The sequence below is a fragment of the Dromiciops gliroides genome, chromosome 4, assembly GCF_019393635.1.
Source record: "Dromiciops gliroides isolate mDroGli1 chromosome 4, mDroGli1.pri, whole genome shotgun sequence".
Lineage (NCBI taxonomy): Eukaryota > Metazoa > Chordata > Mammalia > Microbiotheria > Microbiotheriidae > Dromiciops > Dromiciops gliroides.
Window position 1 is genome coordinate 103,167,006 of NC_057864.1, and position 22,130 is coordinate 103,189,135.

The 22,130-nt window shown below is 38.7% G+C and overlaps 1 protein-coding gene across 3 annotated transcripts in view; it reads left to right on the top strand.

Moving 5' to 3' along the window:
• MDM4 (MDM4 regulator of p53) overlaps positions 1-21,459 on the top strand; it is a 36,231-nt gene extending 14,772 nt beyond the window's left edge. The window contains exons 4-11 of one of the 3 annotated variants that reach the window (XM_044005363.1): positions 2,295-2,428; positions 2,838-2,887; positions 6,240-6,307; positions 7,037-7,133; positions 11,184-11,353; positions 12,191-12,337; positions 16,590-16,670; positions 19,212-21,459. In XM_044005363.1, the coding sequence (XP_043861298.1) occupies positions 2,295-2,428; positions 2,838-2,887; positions 6,240-6,307; positions 7,037-7,133; positions 11,184-11,353; positions 12,191-12,337; positions 16,590-16,670; positions 19,212-19,790 (1,326 nt within the window). In that variant the 3' untranslated portion in view covers positions 19,791-21,459. Of the gene's footprint in view, positions 1-2,294; positions 2,429-2,837; positions 2,888-4,124; positions 6,371-7,036; positions 7,134-11,183; positions 11,354-12,190; positions 12,338-16,589; positions 16,671-19,211 lie in introns of those variants that run through there. The other 2 variants (XR_006356440.1, XM_044005364.1) reach the window with 2 other exon arrangements.
• Positions 21,460-22,130: the final 671 nt, after the last annotated feature.

Here is a 22,130-nt window from a genome sequence, read left to right on the forward strand (position 1 = left end):
TTAGGGATCAAGAATGAGGTTCAGAAGAGAGAAGGCCTTCCTTTATTTGGAAGATCACTGAACTTGTAAGCACTAAGAAAATGGTTTTGGTATGACTGAGGTAATTCTGTAGTCTATCAGTTCCAGGGGAAAAAATGGTAGAAGGTTACCTGTATAAGATTCTAACCTTCTTTAGACTTCTTCAAGACTATAGTGTTTCTTCTTATGCAGTCTTCCCCTTTTTTTCATTTTATTGCAACTATTGTATAATGAGGGTGCTGGACTAGATGAGTTCCATCTCAGTGCTATGATTTTGGCTAACTAAAATAAAGTTGATTTATCTGGAGAAAAAAATTCTGTAATATGCATTTTAGGCACAAAACCACTAGAAACAATTTTTAAAATGATTAAACAGATCCCAATTATTAGAGAAATAGAGGTCTAAAAATGGGCAGAGTTCTCTGTGCCTGTGTTAGAAATTTGAAAATTTCTAATACAAGCAATTTTGGGGTTATAATTTATAATCTCAAATAATAAAATTCCACACTTGGGGTTAAGTAAAAGTTCAAAATTTAGGTAAAATCTCAGAACAATAATAACTTAATGTATTGGTGCATTCCAAATAATTTTTGTAAAATTATTCAGGCTTTTTGGCTAATCCCTCTGAGGCAGGACTTCTTAGCCTGTGGTCTCAGAACTTGTTTCTTTGTTTTTGTTTTTTTGGTGAGGCAATTGGGGTTAAGTGACTTGCCCAGAGTCACACAGCTAGTTAAGTGTCAAGTGTCTGAGGCTAGATTTGAACTCAGGTCCTCCTGACTCCAGGGCTGGTGCTCTATCTACTGTGCCACCTAGCTGCCCCAGAACTTGTTTCTTAAAATATTTTTATGGCTTTATTTCAATGTGGTTGGTTTATTTTGTAGCCATGTGTATTTTATGCTTTTAAGAACTTTATTTTGAGGAGCTTTGTAGGCTTCACTAGTCTGCCAAAGGGAAACACAAAAGAACTCTGCTCTGAGGATTCTTGTTTCTACTTGGTCAGAAATAAACTAAAGAGGCCTCCTTCTCTTGGTCTAAATATTATTTTAAATTGCTTCAGGAAGGATGGATTAGAAACTAGTTAGGCCTTCTTTAAGAAAGATGTAAAAAGATTTCAGTGTAGGACTTGTTGTAAAGGCTTTAGGCTAGGATGCCTAGAAAAGTGCCTTCTTCATCTTTCTAAAAGAGGGAGTATATGCTAGATCTGTATTCCAAAGAGGTGCAAAAAAGAGAAAAAGACCTAGTTGTACAAAAAATATTTATAGCAGCTTTTTTTTTGTGGTGGCTAAGAATTGGAAATAGAGGGGATGCTCATGAATTGGGGAATAGCTAAACAAATGATGGCATATTATTATTATTATTATTTTTTTTTTTGCGGGGCAATGAGGGTTAAGTGACTTGCCCCAGGGCACACAGCTAGTGTCAAGCGTCTGAGATCGCATTTGAACTCAGGTCCTCCTGAATCCAGGGCAGGTGCTCTATCCACTGCGCCACCTAGCTGCCCCCGGTGGTATATTATTGTGATGGAATATTATTGTGCTATAAGAAATGACAAGCAGGATAATTTTAGAAAAACCTGGAAAGATTTACATGAACTGATGTAAAAGTGAAGTGAGCAGAACCAGGAGAATGTTGTACACAGCAACAGCAGTATTGTACCATAAAGAAGTTTGAATTACTTAGTTATTCTCAGCAATACTATGATCCAAGACAATCCCAAAGGACTCATGATAAGGCACATATATAGGTATATACAGAGCAAGTACCAGATGACCCTGGGGGAGAAGGCACCAGCAGTCGGTGGAGCAGGAAAGGCCACCTCCAGAAGGTAATGTGGGACCTGAGGCTTGATTCCAAGAGGTGGAGATGAAGAGGAACAACTTTCCAGGCCTGAGAGATTGTCAGTGTGGCAGCAGAGAGCATTGTGGAAGGAATGGCAGAATGCTGGGAGGAGAGTTGTGTTGATAGGGATGGAAACGGAGGGTGATGTCAGGATAGGAAGGAACCGAAACATTAAGCTACCAATGAGTGCAAAGTATTGTATGAGGTATACAGGGGACATACAGAGAGCAATGAAACCATTCCTGCCCTCATGGAACCCTCATTTTATTGCAGCGAGGACCAACCATGTTCTGATACCCTGTGGTTTATCATTGAGGTCCTCAGAAATGCTGATGTTGACTGTCTTCATTAGCTCTCCCTTATCTCCTATAAAAATGAATGTTGAGTTGTAGGTAGTAGCTGGACAGATGTTGTTTTGATGTTTTATCCCCATGCAGGTCATGCATTATCTAGGGCAGTATATAATGGTGAAGCAGCTTTATGATCAGCAAGAACAGCACATGGTATATTGTGGTGGAGATCTTCTAGGAGAACTGCTAGGACTTCAAAGCTTCTCTGTGAAAGATCCAAGGTAAGAAGATTCAAGGTTTGCCTCTTGGGCTTTGCCCACAACCTTCTGTGATATGTGGTCCATTCTCTTTTCTTCCTGTTTATAACATCTGCCCCATCTAAATCCATTTTATCTTGGAATTATAATGGGGATTTGCTTAATTAAAATTTAAAACTAGAAGGTAAGAACTGATTCTTCCATGAAATTATCTTTATTTAGGTTGGCAAGCCACAGTAATAGCACCTATTAGTTTTTCTCTCATAGATCTGTTTCTTCATCACTTAAATAAGGAAATAATATATCACCTCCCTGCCTCATATGGAGAGAAACAACATTTGTTACAAAGCACTTTGAGAGTTCTTAGAACTATGGAAATTTGAGTAAAAGTATTTTTTTTCTGTGTTTAATTTTTTCCCTCATCTCTTAACAGCCCCCTTTATGATATGCTAAGAAAGAACCTGGTCACAGCAACTGTTACAGGTATGTCCATCCTCTTTTGTTAGAACATCTATTTATATATATACATCTCTCTCTATATGTACACACATAGTACAGCAGTGATTTGATTAGGGCAAGTAATAGGAGAGGAGGAATATGGATGCAATCATATGGGAATGATTAAAAGGGGATATATCACTTTAAAAAATGTTATTGCCATGTATTCAAGCGCCAGTTCAACTTTTTTTCTTGATTATGATGTATTTATTCTTTCAATGTAATTGATGAAGTATTTGCAGGAAATTGTTTTTGTATGTGAGTGTGCATGTCTTGACTGTATTTGTCAAGAAAATGGTGAGGTCCTAGGGCTGAGTGGGTAAATCAGACATAATTAAGAACTGGGTACATGTATTTTATCATTTCTAGAAATGCGAAATTTACAAAACATTTTGTCAACCCTCTACTCCCAGATTTTCACCTGTTTGAGCCTGTCTCAAATTAGAAAAGTCTAAATATTTTTGAAACTTTGTCCTCATAAGAAATCCAGCTCAGTTGTGTTAATCCCTGAAATTGTCTTGTTTTGATAGCTTAGAGCAATAAGTAAATTGGTGGTCATCTATCCCCAATAATTGTGCTTACTTAGAAATAAGGGGAAATACTTGGAACTCTTTCAAATCTAAATGTGTGAATTTTAATTCTTATATTCTGCAGATAAACTCTGGGGTCCTCTGGGATTCAGTGGGACATTTCTCAAATCTAAGTTCAGGAAGTCCTTGTAAATGAAATGGCCACCTTATTGAAATTTAATTATTTGTGTAGTAGTTCAGCTTCTCTAGCTGTAGAATCTATATTTCTTTGGGCACTAAAGGAGGGAAAGGTAGCAATAACTTACTGATTTCAACTGATACCCTGGAAATCAGTAAACTTGGTGTCTAATAATTGAATTATAACAATACATTATACATATATCTATCTCTAGAGTTGTCTATACGCACACACAGACATCTGTATTTAAAGTCCTCCTGTTTCTTTACTTCGTTTGTCATTTCATACTAATTTTACAGGAGTTAGCTTGCCATAAATGCTATCAATACATAATCTTTTCTTCTGAGACAGAATTTGCCCCAAAATGTTTCTGTGATTGGCCCCTCTAATTGCAACTACACTTTTGTGAAAGAACATTTCTTTGCCTATTTCTGTTAAATGGATTGGGTATTATATTTTCCATTAGTAAAGGAAATAAAAGGAAATCTCTTTCTTCCTTTCTTTACTTCTACAGCTCTTATCAAGCATGTTTCACCTCCTGGGATATACCTTTTGTTTTGATTGAAGTGAATTTTAAAGAAGTTTGTTCCATTAAAATATCATCTGTATGTTTGAGTAGGATAATAAAAGGAAACTTTGTGTGCAGATCTGGGCATTTATTTGATACCTCCAGTCTTTGCATATTAGTTTTCCTAGAGGTGATTTCTACCTTGTTTTGTTCTGCCAGTTGCTTTAACAGAAATAAATAAGTAGCTATTTTGGAGTTACACATTATAGTAACTGTCTAACCAGCTCTTCATCTGCATGGTATCTTAACTTGAACTTTTTGTTAAAGGACAGTATATATTAGCAAAGCTTTTGTCAAAAGAAACAATCATGTGTTGTGACCCTTCATCCGTCTTTAAACATTTTTTTTTAACCTTCAAAGCATGTCTCTTTACTTATCAAAAAAAATTAGCAGAACTATAGTAGTTTTAGAGAGTTCTGCTTTGTATTAACAGCTTTATTGTCAGCTGAGTTATGATTGAAAGGGGGCAGCTAGGTGGCGCAGTGGATAAAGCACCAGCCCTGGATTTAGGAGGACCCAAGTTCAAATCCAGTCTTAGACACTTGACACTTACTAGCTGTGTGACCCTGGGCAAGTCACTTAACCCCAACTACCTTGCCAAAAAAACCAAAAAACAAACAAAAAAAAAAATAGAAAGATCTTTAGTCTTTCTTTGGCAGTCACTAGATAAGGAAGGGTGTCATTGATTGTGTCATGAGTGGAATTGAAGAAGATAGATATGACCCCAAGCTAAGAGCCATTTTTAAAAAATGATAACTTTTATTTTATTTTTAAAATTCCTGCCCTTAGGGAGCTTACTTTGGGTTTTTTGGGGGAGGGGCGCTGGGGCAATGAGGTTTAAGTGACTTGCCCAGGGTCACACAGCTAGTAAGTGTCAAGTTTCTGGGGTCAAATTTGAACTCACATCCTCCTGAATCCAGGGCCAGTGCTTTATCCACTGCACCACCTAGCTGCCCATACGAACCATTTTCAATGTAACTCAGGTATATATATGTAGGTCTGTATAATAACTACTCCTAGGTAATATCTTCATAGGCTCATAACTCTAGAGTTGGTAGTGGCCACAGAGCCAGTTAATCTGTACCCCCCCACTCCCACCCTACCCCATTTTGCAGGTGAGGAAAGGAAGTTATTTGCCTAAGGTTATATAGTAGTAAGCAAGCATTAGAGGTGAGATCTGAACTTAGGGCCTTTGACTTCAGAACCAATGTTATTTCCTTGATGATTCCTTCTCTTGCTGCTTATTTTGCCCAAGCTTTATTTCCATCTTCTTTTGTGCTTACAAAATTTCCAAGTGTTGGAGTCTGAAATGCATTTCTCCTTTGGAATAATTTATTCCCCAAACAGCAGTCTCACTAAGGTTATCATAATGTATTCACCTTGACAAAGTCTTTCATCAGCTTACTCTGCCCTTTTTTTGAGCGTACATAATGACCCGGATAATTAATGCTTGTTTTAGGCACCTATGATCTTACATCAAGTCATGAACTCTGTCTAATGTAGTTGTAAAATAACCATCTGATACTCATTGGTACTGGATTGGATAAGTATGCTTATTTGTAATGAAGGAAGTGGAGAGATTTCTGTTTTCAGATTTCTTGTAGACCTTTATAGATTTGGCAGTTGGATAAAAAATATGATGAAACCACATGTGAGGAAACTCTTAAAGAGTTCTCTCCCACATCTTATTTAAAGAGTTCTATTTCCGATTGTAACCATATTTTCAGAATTTCTTAGAGAAATTTGGGAACTTATTGTAGAAGAACATTTATATCTCGCTTAAGTAAAGGGACTTTTTTCCTTCTCTTCCTTCCCAACTCCCCCTCCAGTCCCCCAGTTATACTTTGTCACTTGATTTTTAACCAGACCTATCTTGACCTAGCTTTCTTGTCTTTGATTTCTCTCTCCTTGCTAATGAGAGCATTATGCAGTCATCATGGAGGCCTATACTTGTAGGGACCAAATCTGGCTCCAGGATTGCTTGCTGAGGTCCTTTTTGTGTGGAAAGAATGGTTATTACCAGGGAAGGTTTTTTTTCCTTTTGTTTTACTTACCATCTAGATGCTGCACAGACTCTCGCTCTCGCACAGGATCAGAGTATGGATATTCCAAGCCGAGATCAACTGAAGGTAAAATCACCAAATGGTGAATTCTTTTGTTGTACAGAGTGGCCCCTTCTCTGTACCTCTGGATCTTGGGCTCCCAAAACCTTTCCTCTTTGTAGTCACACTTGACAGGAAAAGTTCTTGGGAGTCTATAGACCAAGGACAGAGTGAACCTTCTCTGTTCTGCCCATAACAGAGTTCCAGTCTCTGAGTCTTTCTTGGGATGTAGCACTTCTTATCTTTACTTCTTCCAGTTTACACTTTGTTTTGAGTTTGTGTATATGTGTATGCGCATGTGTTTTGAGCAAACTGCATTACTAGAATTAAAACATCTTATATGCAAGTAAGTACCAATCAGACAGTTTCTTGTAGTTTTCCCAGACCTACAGAACTGTTATGATAATCTTGATTTTATGTTCATTGAACCAATCTCCTGAGAGGTGCTTCCTTTTTTTAGCAGTAGGCTAGAAGGAGGCCAGGTGCTGACAGGTTGTTCAAAATGACAGTTTTTGGCCTCTTGTTCAGCTGAGATTTTCCTCAGGTTTGGGACTTCCCAGCTCCACTCATGGTGGGTCTAAGGACAATAAACTGACTTTCTGAGTTTAAATGAGTGTTTACTTCACTGTTCACTTTCTTGTGCATAACCCATTGTGTTGCACTTTTACTGGTGACTCAGAATGGAACTGCTACATCCCCTTGGCCCAGTCTAGTCTACCACACTCATTGGATTATTTTCTCCTTCCTTCCATTTAGCAAGGTGCAGAGGGAAGTTCTAGCCCCAGGAAGGGACCTGAAGGTGATGCTCCTGCTTTGTCTACCTCACAGCGCAAACGCCGAAATGTAAGATCAGGTGAGGATTGAACTAAAGCAATGGATACTCTTACTGTGGGCTATAAAAATGACCCTCTGATAAAATCCTTCTGCAGTGCCTTATTGTGGCATCATCGTTATTTTTGTTTGTCCTTTGTTCTAGAAAAGGACCATGACATGGGGGTGATGTTGTGACTTGCAATGAAATGGCTTTCTGTGGCAGGTCTGTGCAAAGTCACCAGCTTCATCTGGGTCCAGCAGTAAGATATATATCAGAACCACTAGAGATGGCCCCAGATGTTTAAGGCAGTTAGGGTTAAGTGTCTTGCCCAGGGTCACACAGCTAGTAAGTGTCTGAGGTGAGATTTGAATTCAGGTCCTCTTGACTCCAGGGCCAATGCTTTGTCCACTGTGTCACCTAGCTGCCCCCTTGTGGCATCATGGTGTGACTTTGGGCTATGGAAAACTGTTTTAGCAGAATATAAGTTTTGGTAGGTCCTGCCAGACTGGGAAGACTTTGAATATGTAACTCTTGACAGACGGGGTCTCTTGTATAGAGACTAACCTAGATAAGTCTTGAAAAACTTATCACCAGTTTGGCAAGAAGGTGAGGAATTTCTCAGCTGTAACAATTCTTTTTTTTTTTTTTAATTTTGGTGAGGTAATTGGGGTTAAGTAATTTGCCCAGGGTCACACAGCTAGTAAGTGTGTTAAGTGTCTGAGGCCGGATTTGAACTCGAGTCCTCCTGAATCCAGGGCCAGTGCTCTATCAACTGTGCCACATAGCCACCCCCATAACAATTCTTGAAGATCATCTGCTGAGTCATAGAGTGGTTGTAATTTGCTTCATTGAAGGGTGTACCTGTGCTGATGACATCTTCCATCATTCAAGTAGAAGAACTAAATTTTCTTCTATAATATAGACATTTACTGTAATGAATTAATACTATTCTAAAAACTCTCATCTATGAATTTCCAAGTGCTTAATTAATATATTCTTCCCAGACTGCTCCTTGTTATTCTTTGAATCAGCATTCTTTTTAAAACTTCTTTTATAGTTTAGATCCAGTTGCATTTTTCAGAGGGGTTAGAGTGTTCCTTAGCAGTCTGTTTTTAAACTGATTTTTTGTTTTGTTTTGTTTTTGCATGGGGCAATGAGGTGACTTGCCCAGGGTCACACAGCTAGTAAGTGTCAAGTGTCTGAGGTCAGATTTAAACTCAGGTCCTCCTGAATGCAGGCCTGTGCTTTATCCACTGCTCTACCTAGCTGTCCCCTAAATTGATTTTTTTGTTTGTTTTTTTTTGATGAGGCAATTGGGGTTAAGTGACATGCCCAGGGTCAAACAGCTAGTAAGTGTCAAGTGTCTGAGGCCGGATTTGAACTCAAGTCCTCCTGAATCCAGGGCCAGTGCTCTATCCACTGCACCACCTAGCTGCCCCCCTAAATTGATTTTTATTAAGACTTTCAGATGATGGGAGAATAAATGTCATCATTCAGAGAATAGCAGTCTCCCACTCACTTATCCATGAACAGTCAGCAAGTAAATTTTCTCTTTCCATGGGGCCTAAGAACTCTGTAGCCATTTGAGTTCTCTTCAGAGTCAACCTTCTGTTTGTACTCTCCCTTTACTTGATCAGGTTAGAATTGGGGGTTTGACTTCCCTGATGGAGGAGAAAGTCAGTTTACGGGGAATTAATGTTTATGAAGTTTAACAAGAGTTGGGACTAAGATTTCTATTTCTCTGACCTTTGGTTATAATAACCAAATAACATTGTATGTATGCTTGGAGAAACCCAGGTTTTGAGTTAAGTAAGATGTGGGAAACCAAAGAAAATCTCCATTATGCTAAATAGTCTTGCAGAGTCATGATTTTATGTGCAAAGATTTACAGAATCATAAATATACATGGACGATATTTTATAGCATATATGGTTCCTAATCCAGGTACTTGGTCTCATAAATAAATATATACTTGGAGGAAATGGCAATTTAAAACCAAATAGTGCATCTGCTATTAAGTAATGTCACCAAAATATTAAAGACCTTCCTGAAGGAGATTTTGAATGTTCAAATTATCAGGCTCAAAATATTTTTTTCATTTGTACAGATTACATATGAATACAAACCGAATTGTGTGTGATCTTTGCAATCTTTAAGCCCTATCAGGAATTTCTGGAGGAGAGTTTTAAATTTGTGATCTTAAAGCAGTTTATTCTTTATGTAGGTCCTTTATGATGCAAAAATACTCTAATGAGGATGTTTAAAGCATACAAAAACCCAATTTGTCAGCAGGCTGTATATTTGGGGATTTTTGCTTTGCTGTTCCCTCACCTTATGCCCCCTGAGAGTAAGGGCAAGTGGCCTGATAATTGAGACAAATTCGAAGCTCGAGGAAAAAATAACTTATTTTGAGTCTCTCAGAACAGGTGCCCTTAGAATGAATTGTGATATATTGCATATATGAGGAAGATGGCTAACAGAGCATAGTCCTAGGAACTACTTTTGACCTGATACTTATCTTTGCTATTAGAAATTTCTAAGGAGCAGCCAACCTCATAGAGTCTTATTTAGGCCTAGTGATACTTCTTAACTAACATACAGTGACCAGCATGATTTTTAAGTGTAGACAGTTCTCACTTTATGTAAATTCACATTATACAAATTCGATGACATACATCTGAAAGCTGCATTCCACAAAAAGCACCTATGTTAACTTTACTGTATAATACTGTTTGTTCTCTCTCTCTCCCTCTACTCCTGCCCCTTAGTGCTCCATGGCCTTCCCCCACCAACAAAACAAAACCCAAACCCTCCATGGGACAGACTGCCATGGCACCTGATGGGGTCTTACCTTAAGACCTCTAGGCCAAGAGAGGAGACCTTTGCCATATTCACCCATGTATCTGGCTCCTGTGTAGACACGCACATGTCTTCTGTCACTTGGGGCTTGGGTACTGCATGTCTGGCTCCAGCACCCTCATGTCACCTGTCCTCTCCTGTGTCCATGTTCAGCCTCCATGTGTCTGCCTCTCCATGTGTTCTTCCTCTTGGTTTCCCTATATGATTGTCCCTAGCTCCTGCTTGTTCCTCCTCTTGATCTCCCTTCTCTGTCCCTGGCCCCCACATGTCCTTGAACTGTATGCTGACTCCCCTCCCTCCAAGGGCATGTGGTCCCTTTCCTGTATTCCTCCCTTCCCCATGTTCATTCATATTACATAAAAAGTACTTTACATAGAGGTCCTTGCTTCAGTTGGGAAACGTTTATTGGGGTGCCATTGTTTTGGAAATAACAGTAATTTATGTTTATGTAGTACTTCAGTTACAATGTACTTTCATGCACATCCTTATTGTGTGTGTGTGTGTATGTGTGTGTATATGTACACATACACAGTAGTCCACATATATATATATATATATATATATATATATATATATATATATATATATATATATATAAAATCTCTTAATCTCATAATAACTGAATTTTTATCTCATTTTTTACTCAAAAAATAAAAGCTCAGAGAGCTTTAATTTATTCAAGGTCAGGTACTAAGTAATAGAGACAAGACTTCAATTCAAGTGTTCTAACATGGGAATGAGTCAGATGTCCTCTCCTATGTGCCACAGAGGGAATGCTAGTGAAGGCTTAGGAATTACCTATGGGTCTTATAAGGAGTTTAGGGCATTGGCAAGGAAAAAGGGGGAAAAAAGAGCATTGGCAGGGAGAAGTTTTGTTTGGTCTTTTTAAAAAGGAGAGTATGAAAGGTTGGAGGAGGGGGAATAGAGAAAGAAAAGGAGGGTTAGGAGTGGTAAGAGTACTATAAATTGCCTGCCTTTGGCTTAGAGGTTAGTGCCATGAACAGGGAATTAGAAGGACTCCAGTATCTTCTTTGCTCCATCATTAAATTACTGATGACCTGGAGAAGAGCATTTAATGAGTATCTCATCTCAACAGTGGGAAGAATAATTCCTACTCCTTACCCATCTTGTACAGAAGTTGTGGGGATTATTAAATCCCCAGAGGGGATTTAATGTAGGTTCTTCAGTTTCGTGTACATAGATGGTATATTCATTGTCATTCTCCTTCAGCTTCTATAGATGAAGACTTGATAGAAAATTTAACCCCGAACAAGTCACCTAGGCTAGACCTTGTGTTCGAGGAATGGGATGTAGCTGGCCTGCCTTGGTGGTTCTTAGGAAACTTGAGAAACAACTACACCCCTAGAAGTAATGGCTCAACTGACTTACAGACAAATCAGGTAAATGTTTAGGGGTTGTGTGCTTTTCCTTTCTTGTAATTTCAGGGTGGTTTTTTGGTTCAAGTGAGAGAATGAAATGTGTTTCTGTCTTGCTTTTGACAGCAGCACGTATTTTTTGTTTTCTGTTGGAGAGTACAGTAGTCCAAATGCGTAGACACATTCACCTCTTGAGCAAAGTGCTTCTCAAGGTTGCTGGGGAAAGATGACACAGAACATCAATAGATTGATGTAGAATTGAAATACTCCATGGAGAAAGCTAGACGTTTAATTTGGTTTGGGTAATTAGATTATTTGTGCTCATCTTCATGTCCTCCAGGAGTTCAGAAAGTTCCAGGGTAAAGGGCTTTGGGAGCCTTTGTTATTTACCTCCCAATATCTCATAGTAAGCGTAATTGATTATTAAAGGAATAAAAGTACTGAAGTCAATAGAATGGTTTCCATCTTTTTGCAGTGCCATTTGTGGGAGGGTGATTTTGTTGACCAAATTGTCTCTCTGGTCTTACGGCAGCAGTCTCAGTGGAATGAGCTCGCTTAGGGATCACTCCATAGGAAAAAGTCACCACTGAATTTAGCAAGTGCCTGTCAGTGTGAAAATTAACTCTTGTTACTGTGGAGAATTCATTGCCCTCATCCTTTGAATTCTTCCTTTGGCTAACATGAGGATATTTAGTAGGTGGCTAATTCATTTGTTGAATGAATGGTCGATGAGGAAAGCCAAGTCCTTAAATGGGAGAAGTTGTATCATTGTTCGAATTTGGTGGCATCAACTTCAGTGATGGACTTCTGACTTAATACTCATCCTTATTTTCATCTGCTTTCTCCCTTCTTATTCTTTAGGATATAGATACTGCCATTGTTTCAGATACTACAGATGACTTGTGGTTCTTGAATGAATCAGGATCTGAGCAGCTAAATGTTGCACCAAAAGTTGAAGCTACTGATACTGAACAAACAAGTGAAGGAGGGAAAGAGGGTGACAAAAAGGTTTGTCTTAGGAAACTGTCTTGTCAATTGTATGTAAGCGCATTTTGTAAATAAGCTCCCTTGAGTCATGGACCATATCTTAAACCACTTTGCACCTCCAGTGCCTAGTAAGTGCCTTACACATAGTAGGTCCTCAGCAAATCATTGTTGATGGTTTACTCACACAGTGCCCTTTCATTACATATTTTTTCCCTTTTTCCCATCTCTCAGAAGATAAGCTTTTTAAAAATTTCATAATTTTCCCATCTTTATTTTATCTTCTACAAGCAGGAAATTGGTTCTGAGAAAGCAACTCACCTGTTTATGCTTACCTATTCTTCTCTTCTGTAATTTTCCTTCTGGAAACCTATTCAAATTATACTACAGAGCATAATCAGGAGGCAGAGTAGACTTTCAAGTAATAGGTATTTTTTTGTACCAGAGAAATTAAACAGCCATAAGGAAACATCCCTGAAAAACAAACATATCCCCCAGTTATCCTAAAATAAAAGATCCAGTGAAAATCATGCTTCAAATAAACTTTATGTATGCAACTCTTCTTTTATTTATTTCCTTTTAAAAATGATTTTCATAGGAATTCATTTTTGTGGAGATAGTCATTTGTATGGACACTTGTATTCTTAGTCTGGCGAGGTGGAAAACTGCAAAGAACATAGTGATGTGTAAGACAGGGGGAGAGAATTATCATTGGTAAACGTGGATTAAATGCCGGCATTTCTTTTTTGGAAAAGTATTCCTAACATTGACATTCGGATCTCTGTGAACTCTAAATTGGAGCTATTCTATTTACTGTGCTACAAACTATAAGCATTATTTTTCAGTTTAGTAGAAACTTTTTTAGGTGGGGTCAGGCTTTAAGGAGAAAAGTATAATTTTGTTGCTAGAATATTGTTTCTTAAAATAATTATAAGTTAGGGCAACCAAGAACATAAAAAATAAAGAAATGTATACATATATGTATATCTATGTATCATAAGTCTGTGCCCCCTTCTGAATTTGTTTGAAGGTCTATTACCGCTTGACTGTCTTATCCATGTAGTTGGAGACAGTGTATCTATGCTGTTCGGGTTTTGAGGGAAAGGGAAAAGCTCTGGATTTAGAGTCAAGAAGACCTGGGTTTTTATAATCTTGAAATTTCTTTATCTTTATAACTTATCATCCCATCTCTCCATATGCCTTTTCCTTCTTCAACTAATTCTTCATCCTTACTATAGCCCCTGCTATAGCTTCACTAGTTCAGCTCTCCTCTCTCGAATCCTTTACTCTCTTGTTCTAGTGCCACTCATGCCTTGCGAGACCCAATCCCAGATGATTATTCACCATCCTCCACCTTTGTTCCTACTGATGTGCTAGAGAGGAAGGCAAACAGTGCTGCCTGGCTGGGTACACTACAAATTGGTGATGTCATCTCAACTGGACTTTCAGTGCAGTAAAGCTATCTTTTTACTTCCTAATTGATTCTTTCTTCAAGCCTCACCACCACTCCCTCCAATCACTCTTGCAGAAAATTGAGGCCATTAATCTTGAACTCTTACCCCCCTTTTTCTCTCTCAAATCCTTGACATAATCCCCATTCCCTTTTTTTTTTTTTTACTTTAGTCTCTGTTGAAGAGTGGCTTTTCTCCTTCCCACCAAGCCAAATAAATGCCTTTCCATGCATCCTTGATCCTCTCCCCTCCATCTTCTCCAGCAGAGTGCTCCCATAATCATCCTCTCTCTCTCTAGTGCTCATCTTTATCTATTGGTTCTTTCTCTGCTGTATGTAAATTTTTCCAAGTTTTCCCACATTCTTAAAAAAAAAACCTCACTAGATCCAACCATCCCTCTTGTTATGATCTTATATCTTTCCTCCCTTTTGCAGTCTAATTCTTTTTTTTTTGGTGAGGCAATTGGGGTTAAATCACACAGCTAGTAAGTGTCGAGTGTCTGAGGCTAGATTTGAACTCAGGTCCTCTTGACTTCAGGACTCTATCCACTGCGCCACCTAGCTGCCCCTGCAGTCTAATTCTTAGAAAAAGTTGTCCTCAGTCACATCTTCTACTTCTCTTGCTCATGTCATTTCTCAACTCCTTTCATTCTGGCTTTTGACCTTATCACTTAGCTGAGACTGCTGTTTCCAGAGTTAGCAATGGTCTCTTTTGGATGTGACAGAGGAGCTGCTGTATCTGGTTATCCTTCCACCCTCCTCAGCCTTCTTGAACTCTCTACAGAATTTAACACTTCATATGTTGGCTCCTTCCAGAAACTTTCTCTTTTCTGGGTTTGTAACATCCTTTTCTTCATTCTCCTTGACTGGCTCATCATCCCTATTCTGTCCTCCTAACCGTGGCTGTTCCTGAAGACCTAGGTCTGGGTCCTTTCTCTTCTGGCTCTCTGAACTCATCACTTCCCAGGATTTGTCATCATCCTGATACAAGTGACTCCTAGATCGAGATATGTAGCACAGGTTTCTCTCTTGAGCTCTAGGCCTATGTTACCAAAGAGCAAAGGACATTTCAGACTGGATATAAATGGTCATTTCCAGCTTGGAGCTTGGCATGTCCAAAGCAGAACTTCTCTCCTTTTCTTCTTCCCCCTGCCCCTTCTTACTCCAGTCCCAACAGTCTGTCTTCCATATAACTACTAAATCGATTCTCCTTAATTACATATCTGAGCCTGTCACACCCTACTCAGTGAATTCTAGTGGCTCCCTTGTATCTCTAGAATAAAATGTTGGTTCCTTTCTTTGGCATTTATGGTCTTTCAGTCTACCTTTTCGACTTTATTACACATTACCCCTCTTGACTTTTTCCTCTGGTGAAGCCAAACTGATCTTTTTATTCCTCATCCATGACACTCCCAGCTTCCATTTTCATATCTTTGCATGGGCTGTCTGTCCTCTGTGGACTGTCCTATTGATGGGGAAGCATTTTTAAAAAGGGAGAAGAATCTAACCTTGGCCTTCAATACTCCACTCAACTCTTTGGTCTTATCTCAGCTACTAGTGCCTTCTTCCAAATTACTGTCATTTTATATGCTTATATATGTGCACTCTGCCCTCCAATAAAATGGCGTGCTCCTTGAGGCAAAGCACGGTTTTACTTTTGTCTTAGCGCAGTTCTTGGAACACAGATGCTTATGTGATGCTTGTTGGTTGATTGGCTGACTGGGTACAGTCACAGTCCTGTCATTTCTTACCTGTGTGACCTTGGGTAGGTCACCCCATTGTTCTTGGTTTGAGTTCTCTCTTTTGTAAGATATATGTTGGACTAGGTGACCCCAGATTCTATCTGGCTCTAAATCTAGATTTGAATGACAATATTAGTTCTCATTTATATAATGCTTTAAGATTTGTACATTACTTATGTTATTGCATTTGCTTCTCACAACAACCTTGGGAGGTAGGTGCAGCTATTATCCCCATTTTGCAGATAAGGAAACTGAGCCTCAGAGAGGTTAAGTAACTTACCGAGGGTCACACAACTAACAAGCATCTAAGGCAGGGCTTGAAATAATTTCTTCCTGATTATAAATCCAGCACTATTATCTGCCTCATCTAACTATCTGTCATCTGCATCCAAAATCCTCTTCTAAATCTAAATGTATATTTCTTTTGATTTTTTTAGTGACAAAATTACATTAATTTTCCATAATTTTTTAAACTGTTCTTCAGATACTGTGTTTATATGGTTGCTGTCAGTTTTTTGCTTTAAAAAAACCCCTATTTAATTTTTTTTTATAGATAGGTCCTTTTCTCCTTTTTATGATATCTTTAAGTTAAAGTCTTTGCAGTGGAATGAATCAGAGGCTTATGATTGCTTTTGTGACTTTTTGCTGTTGTCATGTTGCTATGACCATCTTTTCATAGAAAAGTCAGAATACCAAAGATTTGTAGACTTTTCTATATGAAAAGTGAATTAAAGAACACAGCTACTTGAATTCTTAGATTCTTCTCCCTTAAAGGTATTGTCCCTTGCCTTTAGAAATTACTGGTCATTTGTTAGTGAACATTAGAATGCCCCTTTACCTTTTCTATAAAGGGATACACTTGCTGCCATCCAGCTTGGATGTTGAGGAAATATCTGGGAAATTCAACTGTTGAGAAGCCAACAGGGGGTGTTCAGAGCTTTGTCTTAGAATCTCATACAAGCTGTTCCCTTGGTAGTGCTAGTGTTGAAAACAGTGTGCGGTTTAGATGTCATTCTGTTCTGTGCCACAAGCTAATAACTGCAAATCTTGCTAATGAGGTTATCTTTTTTTTTTAAATTCCCAGTTGATTGAAGTTAGGATATTTGATGACCTTGAGGACTCTCAGTGCTTAAGTGATGACACAGATACAGAAGTTACCTCGGAGGTAGGACACTTTTTATTAAAACATCTACTTGTGTAGTCTGTATTTTCTTTTTTTTTGGGGGGGGGGGTGGAAGCAGCGGCAATGAAGGTTAAGTGATTTGCCCAGGGTCACACAGCTAGTGTCAAGTGTCTGAGATTGGATTTGAACTCGGGTCCTCCTGAATCCAGGGCCGGTGCTTTATCCACTGGGCCAACTAGCTGCCCCCTATAGTCTGTATTTTCGAAGGATATACTTCTGGCAGTTGGTTTTGGTTGAAGAATATACAATGATACTGTCTCTTTTTCCCTTCTCTCTGCCTGAATACGTATCAGAAGAGTCGAGAAGTACTGGTGCTACTTTAAATATTGTTGGAGATTTGTATTGATCTTTGTGAAAATAAGGGAATGGATTTGATTCCATCATCTTCTTACCTAGTCATGTATATGGAGGCACTCTGGCATTAAATGGCTCGTCTGTGCCTCTGTTATTTCTGTTTCTTTTTTCCTAAGGCTATCTTAGATACAATGGAATCTCTAAAGAAGATATTTCACACTCAGAGCCATTTATCCTATTTTCTATCTGTATAACTCTGGAGAGAGACTTCTTTGTCATATTGTCACTGGGTAAAATTCTTGCTTTAGAAAGGACATCACTTAAAATAATAAATGTTCTTCTAATTAGTAGAAGTAGAAGCAAGTAGAATGAGCAAGAAGAAAATTACATTTTTTAAAAAAAATGCACAGATATATAGATTTATGAGGAAAACTTAATGAAATTTTGGGATGAAATCCTTGGGTGGTGTAGGTTTTTCCATCCCCTCTTCATAACCCAGGATCATACTTAAACCTTGCTTCTCCCCTTTCTGGGTATTGTTTAGACAACTTTTTTCTCTAAGTGTTCTGTACTTCTGAAGATGGGAGGGCAGAGAAGGACTGAAGAGGAAGAGTTATGGAAAAGTAGATTTCACAGTATTCTAGTTTGCTGCTCTATTTGCAGTTTATATAGAACAATGGAAGAAAGTTAGAAAAAAAATCAGTAAACAAAGGATATTTGAGACTACCTGGAAATTTCATTTATGTGATTGGCCCATTGACTGTTTTTGTTTTTTTGTTTTTTAGTGAGGCAATTGGGGTTAAGTGACTGGCCCAGGGTCACACAGCTAGTAAGTGTCAAGTGTCTGAGGCTGGATTTGAACTCAGGTACTCCTGACTCCAGGGCCGGTGCTCTATCCACTGTGCCACCTAGCTGCCCCTGCCTATTGACTGTTAATACACAAGATTAGGAGTTGGCCACATCTAGGGAGTAATGTGAAACTTTTCAGCCCGGTTAAGAGTTCTTGACCATTTTTGTATAAGTTTATCATGGCCCTTTATATCCTATTCTGTTGGAAACTTAGATTCAAATCGCTTATTAAATTAATAATTTAGAGAGAAAAGCTTGTAAAAATATTCCTTGGTTTAAGTTTCTAAAATTAGATTTTTCCCTTTCTAAGGAATTCATAATATTTTTGTCATCTCTACTCTCAAGGTGCTTACAGTGTAATAGCTCAGCACTTGTATAGTGCTCACTATATGTCAGGCACTGTGCTAAGTGCTTTATTATCACTGTCTTATTTGATCCTCACAACAACTTTCCCAGAGGTAGGTACTGTTATTATCTCCATTGTATAGATTTGGAAACAGAAGCAAACAGAGTCTGTGTGGCTTTCCCAGGGCCACACAGCTAGTAAGTGTCTAAAGCTGCATTAGAGCTCAAGTCTTGCTGACTTCTGGCCAGGAACTCTATTCATTTCACCACTGGCAAGTATTTGCCAAAGGTACCAGTACCAGCTTATTTTCCCACTGACCTTTTTTTTTTTTTTTAAGTGACCTGCCCAGGGTCACACAGCTAGTAAGTGTCAAGTGTCTAAGACCAGATTTGAACTCAGGTACTCCTGACTCCAGGGCCGGTGCTCTATATACTGCGCCACCTAGCTGCCCCTTCCCACTGACCTTTTAAGAGATGTTAGCTAGGTAAGAAGTTTGAGTTCTCCTGTACCTTTGCCTCAGATGGTGTTGATTGGCCAAGACATAATACAGAAAAGGAGAGAAGGAATGACTAGTACAGGACTTATTATCTATAAGCTGATTAATCCTAAATCATTAAGATAGCTTTCTTCCGAAAGGCCTTATTATACCATAATTTGAATATTGACATTCAGATTCTACTTTGATATATCAACATGGTAGCAGAGTGATTCTGGATTCTCGAAGGCTGTGCAGGGTGGAAGCTCTGGACAATCCTGCCAAACTAAAACATCTTCACGTGTGGGCGTAGATATTTGTCTCCTTAGAACAGACCTCCTTACTTTAGGAGGCTTGTGAACCACTGTGAGGTGATAGATTTTTCTGTCTGTCCATAGCAACCCATGAAAATAATATTCATGCCAATAAAGTCATAGTTCCTTATCAGGGAGTGTGGGGCATCTCCTGAGCAGTTTAAGGAAATTACATGTTTTCTGCTTGTTCTTTAATGCAAAAAAGTACACTCAAATGATTAACCTGAAATCTGTTGATTCTGTAGGGCGAATGGCAGTGCACCAAGTGCAAGAAATTTAACTCTCCAAGCAAAAGGTACTGTTTCCGATGTTGGGCACTGAGAAAAGATTGGTATTCAGATTGCCCTAAGCTATCCCATTCCCTTTCTGTGTCCAATATCCCTGCCATGCCAGTGAGGAAAGATGATGGAATTGAAGGAATTGATGTCCCTGATTGCCGAAGAACCATTTCGGACCCTCTTGTTCGGCCCAAAGAACCATATGAGATGGAAGAAAAGCCCAAACTTCTGGACCCTTGCAGCTCAGTGGAATTCTTGGATTTGGCCCAGAGCTCTGAAAGCCAGGAGACCATTTCAAGCATAGGGGAGCAGTCAGACAACCTTTATGAACAGAATACAGATGCAGCAGCTATGGAAAATTGCAAAAATCTCTTTAAGCCATGCAAACTGTGTGAGAAGAGACCACGGGATGGGAACATCATTCATGGGAGAACTGCTCACTTAGTGGTTTGTTTTCGCTGTGCCAAAAGATTGAAGAAGACCAGGGCTCCGTGTCCCATTTGTAAGAAATCAATTCAGATGGTTATCAAAATTTTTGTGGCATAGACCCAAAAGTTAACTGAGTTGTATAGACCTGATAACCAACCATGTGGTCCTATCATGTCCCTCTTGTTTCTGTGCCAGTCCTGGTAAAGTTACCAGGACTTTGAGCAGGAGGTCTTTGGGTTGACTAGATAACTTTTCCTGAAGATTCTCTTTTGAGGTTCTATTAAAACGGATAACGTCTTCTCAGAAATTTCTCACCTGAATGAAAAGTACACAGAATAATAGCTGCCCTTCTTTCCTCCATAGGTTGAGGTAAATAAGGAGGGATTTGAGAGGGACAAGGGGCCTAAATAAGCATGGCACAAATAGGAACCTTCTTTTCTAAGTTCTTAGGGATTTCAGGTTCCTGGAAAACTCTTCCTGTTGATAAGAGTCTCTAACGCCCAAAGTGATTAGGAAAAAATTGAAGCTGACAATTTGAAAACACAAATGTTACGCTTAAGATCATTTCCTCAGCTTCTTGGAGTCAGGTTGTTCAATTATAAGGAGGACAATGTTCTTGAACAAAGCAGAGTAGCCAGTGATGCATCTCTTTTCATTGTTCCCTAGACTGAGTCATTCTTTTTCTGAGCCACCTTATGTTAAAGTGCTAGGCTACTTGGGAACCCTGCCTTCTTGAAAGAGCCTGGTCATAGAGCCGTAGAATAAGAACCTCCCAGATCTAAAAGTACCAACTCTCAATTTTCAAATGAAAAAAGTAAAGTTCCAAGGTCACACAGCGTGTGACAGAGCTAGGGCCAACATTGTATAGAATCATTTTGAAGAATATCACTGTTCAAAGGTTGCCATAAGAGCCTAACATTGAGTGGTTAACTTTTGGTCTTTAACACTAATTACATTACTTTACTAGGACAGCTGACTTCTGAAACTAGAGGACTCTATATCCTGTTTATTCTCTATTTCCTCATGAAAATGTGCCTCAGGGTTTGCAACAGCGCTGGCTTTTTCTTCCTCCAATTTTTCCATACCAAAAGGTGGCATATTTTTTTATAAATACGTGTGTTTGTGTGTGTGTGTGTGTGTGTGTGTGTGTGTGTGTGTGTAAAATTTTATTTTGTGGGGCAGTGAGGGTTAAGTGACTTGCCCAGGGTCACACAGCTAGTAAGTGTCAAGTGTTTGAGGTCAGAATTGAACTCAGGTCCTCCTGACTCCAGGGCCAGTGCTCTATCCACTGCGCCACCTAGCTGCCCCCTAAAAGGTAGCTTTTGAGAGAGGTTATTGAGGTTTCTGATTAGGGATTGACACTACTTTTACTAATTAATGGAGAATATAATAGGTTGAGTCCTGTAGATATTAACCACCTCTTCTTTTTTTTTTTTAATGTTTTTTACAGATTTAATAGAATTCCTAAATTCCCTACTTTAGAGAAGGTCATAAGTTTTAGAACTTTAAGAAGCTTCCACAGGTTCACATAAGTAGCAGATTTGGGATGAAAACCCAAGTAAGTGATTCCAAACCACTGCCTTTTAGCTCCAAAATCAGTGCTATTTCCATTGTACCACACTGAGAATCCTGCTCCTCAACCTACCTGATTATACAGTTCAGTATATATTTTCTAATATTCCATTGCTTATGTTTAATCTTTTTTTTAATTCAGTATTTTTTTTTGTGGGGCAATGAGGGTTAAGTGACTTGCCCAGGGTCACACAGCTAGTAAGTGTCAAGTGTCTGAGGCTGGATTTGAACTCAGGTCCTCCTGAATCCAAGGCCAGTGCTTTATCTACTGTGCCACCTAGCTGCCCCTCAGTATTTTATTATTTGTCAGTTACATATAAGAATAGTTTTCAATACTTGTTTTCATAGGATTTTTAGTTCCAAATTTTTCTCCCACCCTCCCTTCCCTCCCTCATCCCCAAGACAGAAAGCAATCCTAATATAGGTTATATATGTGCAATCACACTAAACATATTTGTCATATTGTGAAAGAAGAGTCTGAGCACAAGGGAAAAACTCAAAAAAGAAGGAAAAAAAAGCAGCCCCAAAGTAGAAGCAGTATGGTTCCATCTGCATTCGTAAACCACAGTTCTTTTTTCTGGATGTGGAGAACATTTCCTATTATGAAGTTCTTTGAAATTAACCACCTCTTATATACAAGGCACTATACCAGGTCCTGGGGCTATGTAAGGATTCAAATCCCTGCCCTAAAAGGGGAGTTTTGTAAAGTTACACTTTTTTATAGATTGCAAAAAAGTTTAGGTAGGAAAAAAATATATATCCATATAGTAATGAGAAAGTGTACATATTCAGAAAGGCATTTAAGTTCAGACAATGAGAACAAATATATGGCTATATGAAAGTCTACATTATTTAATTTAATATTTCAGTTCTGTACAACTTTCA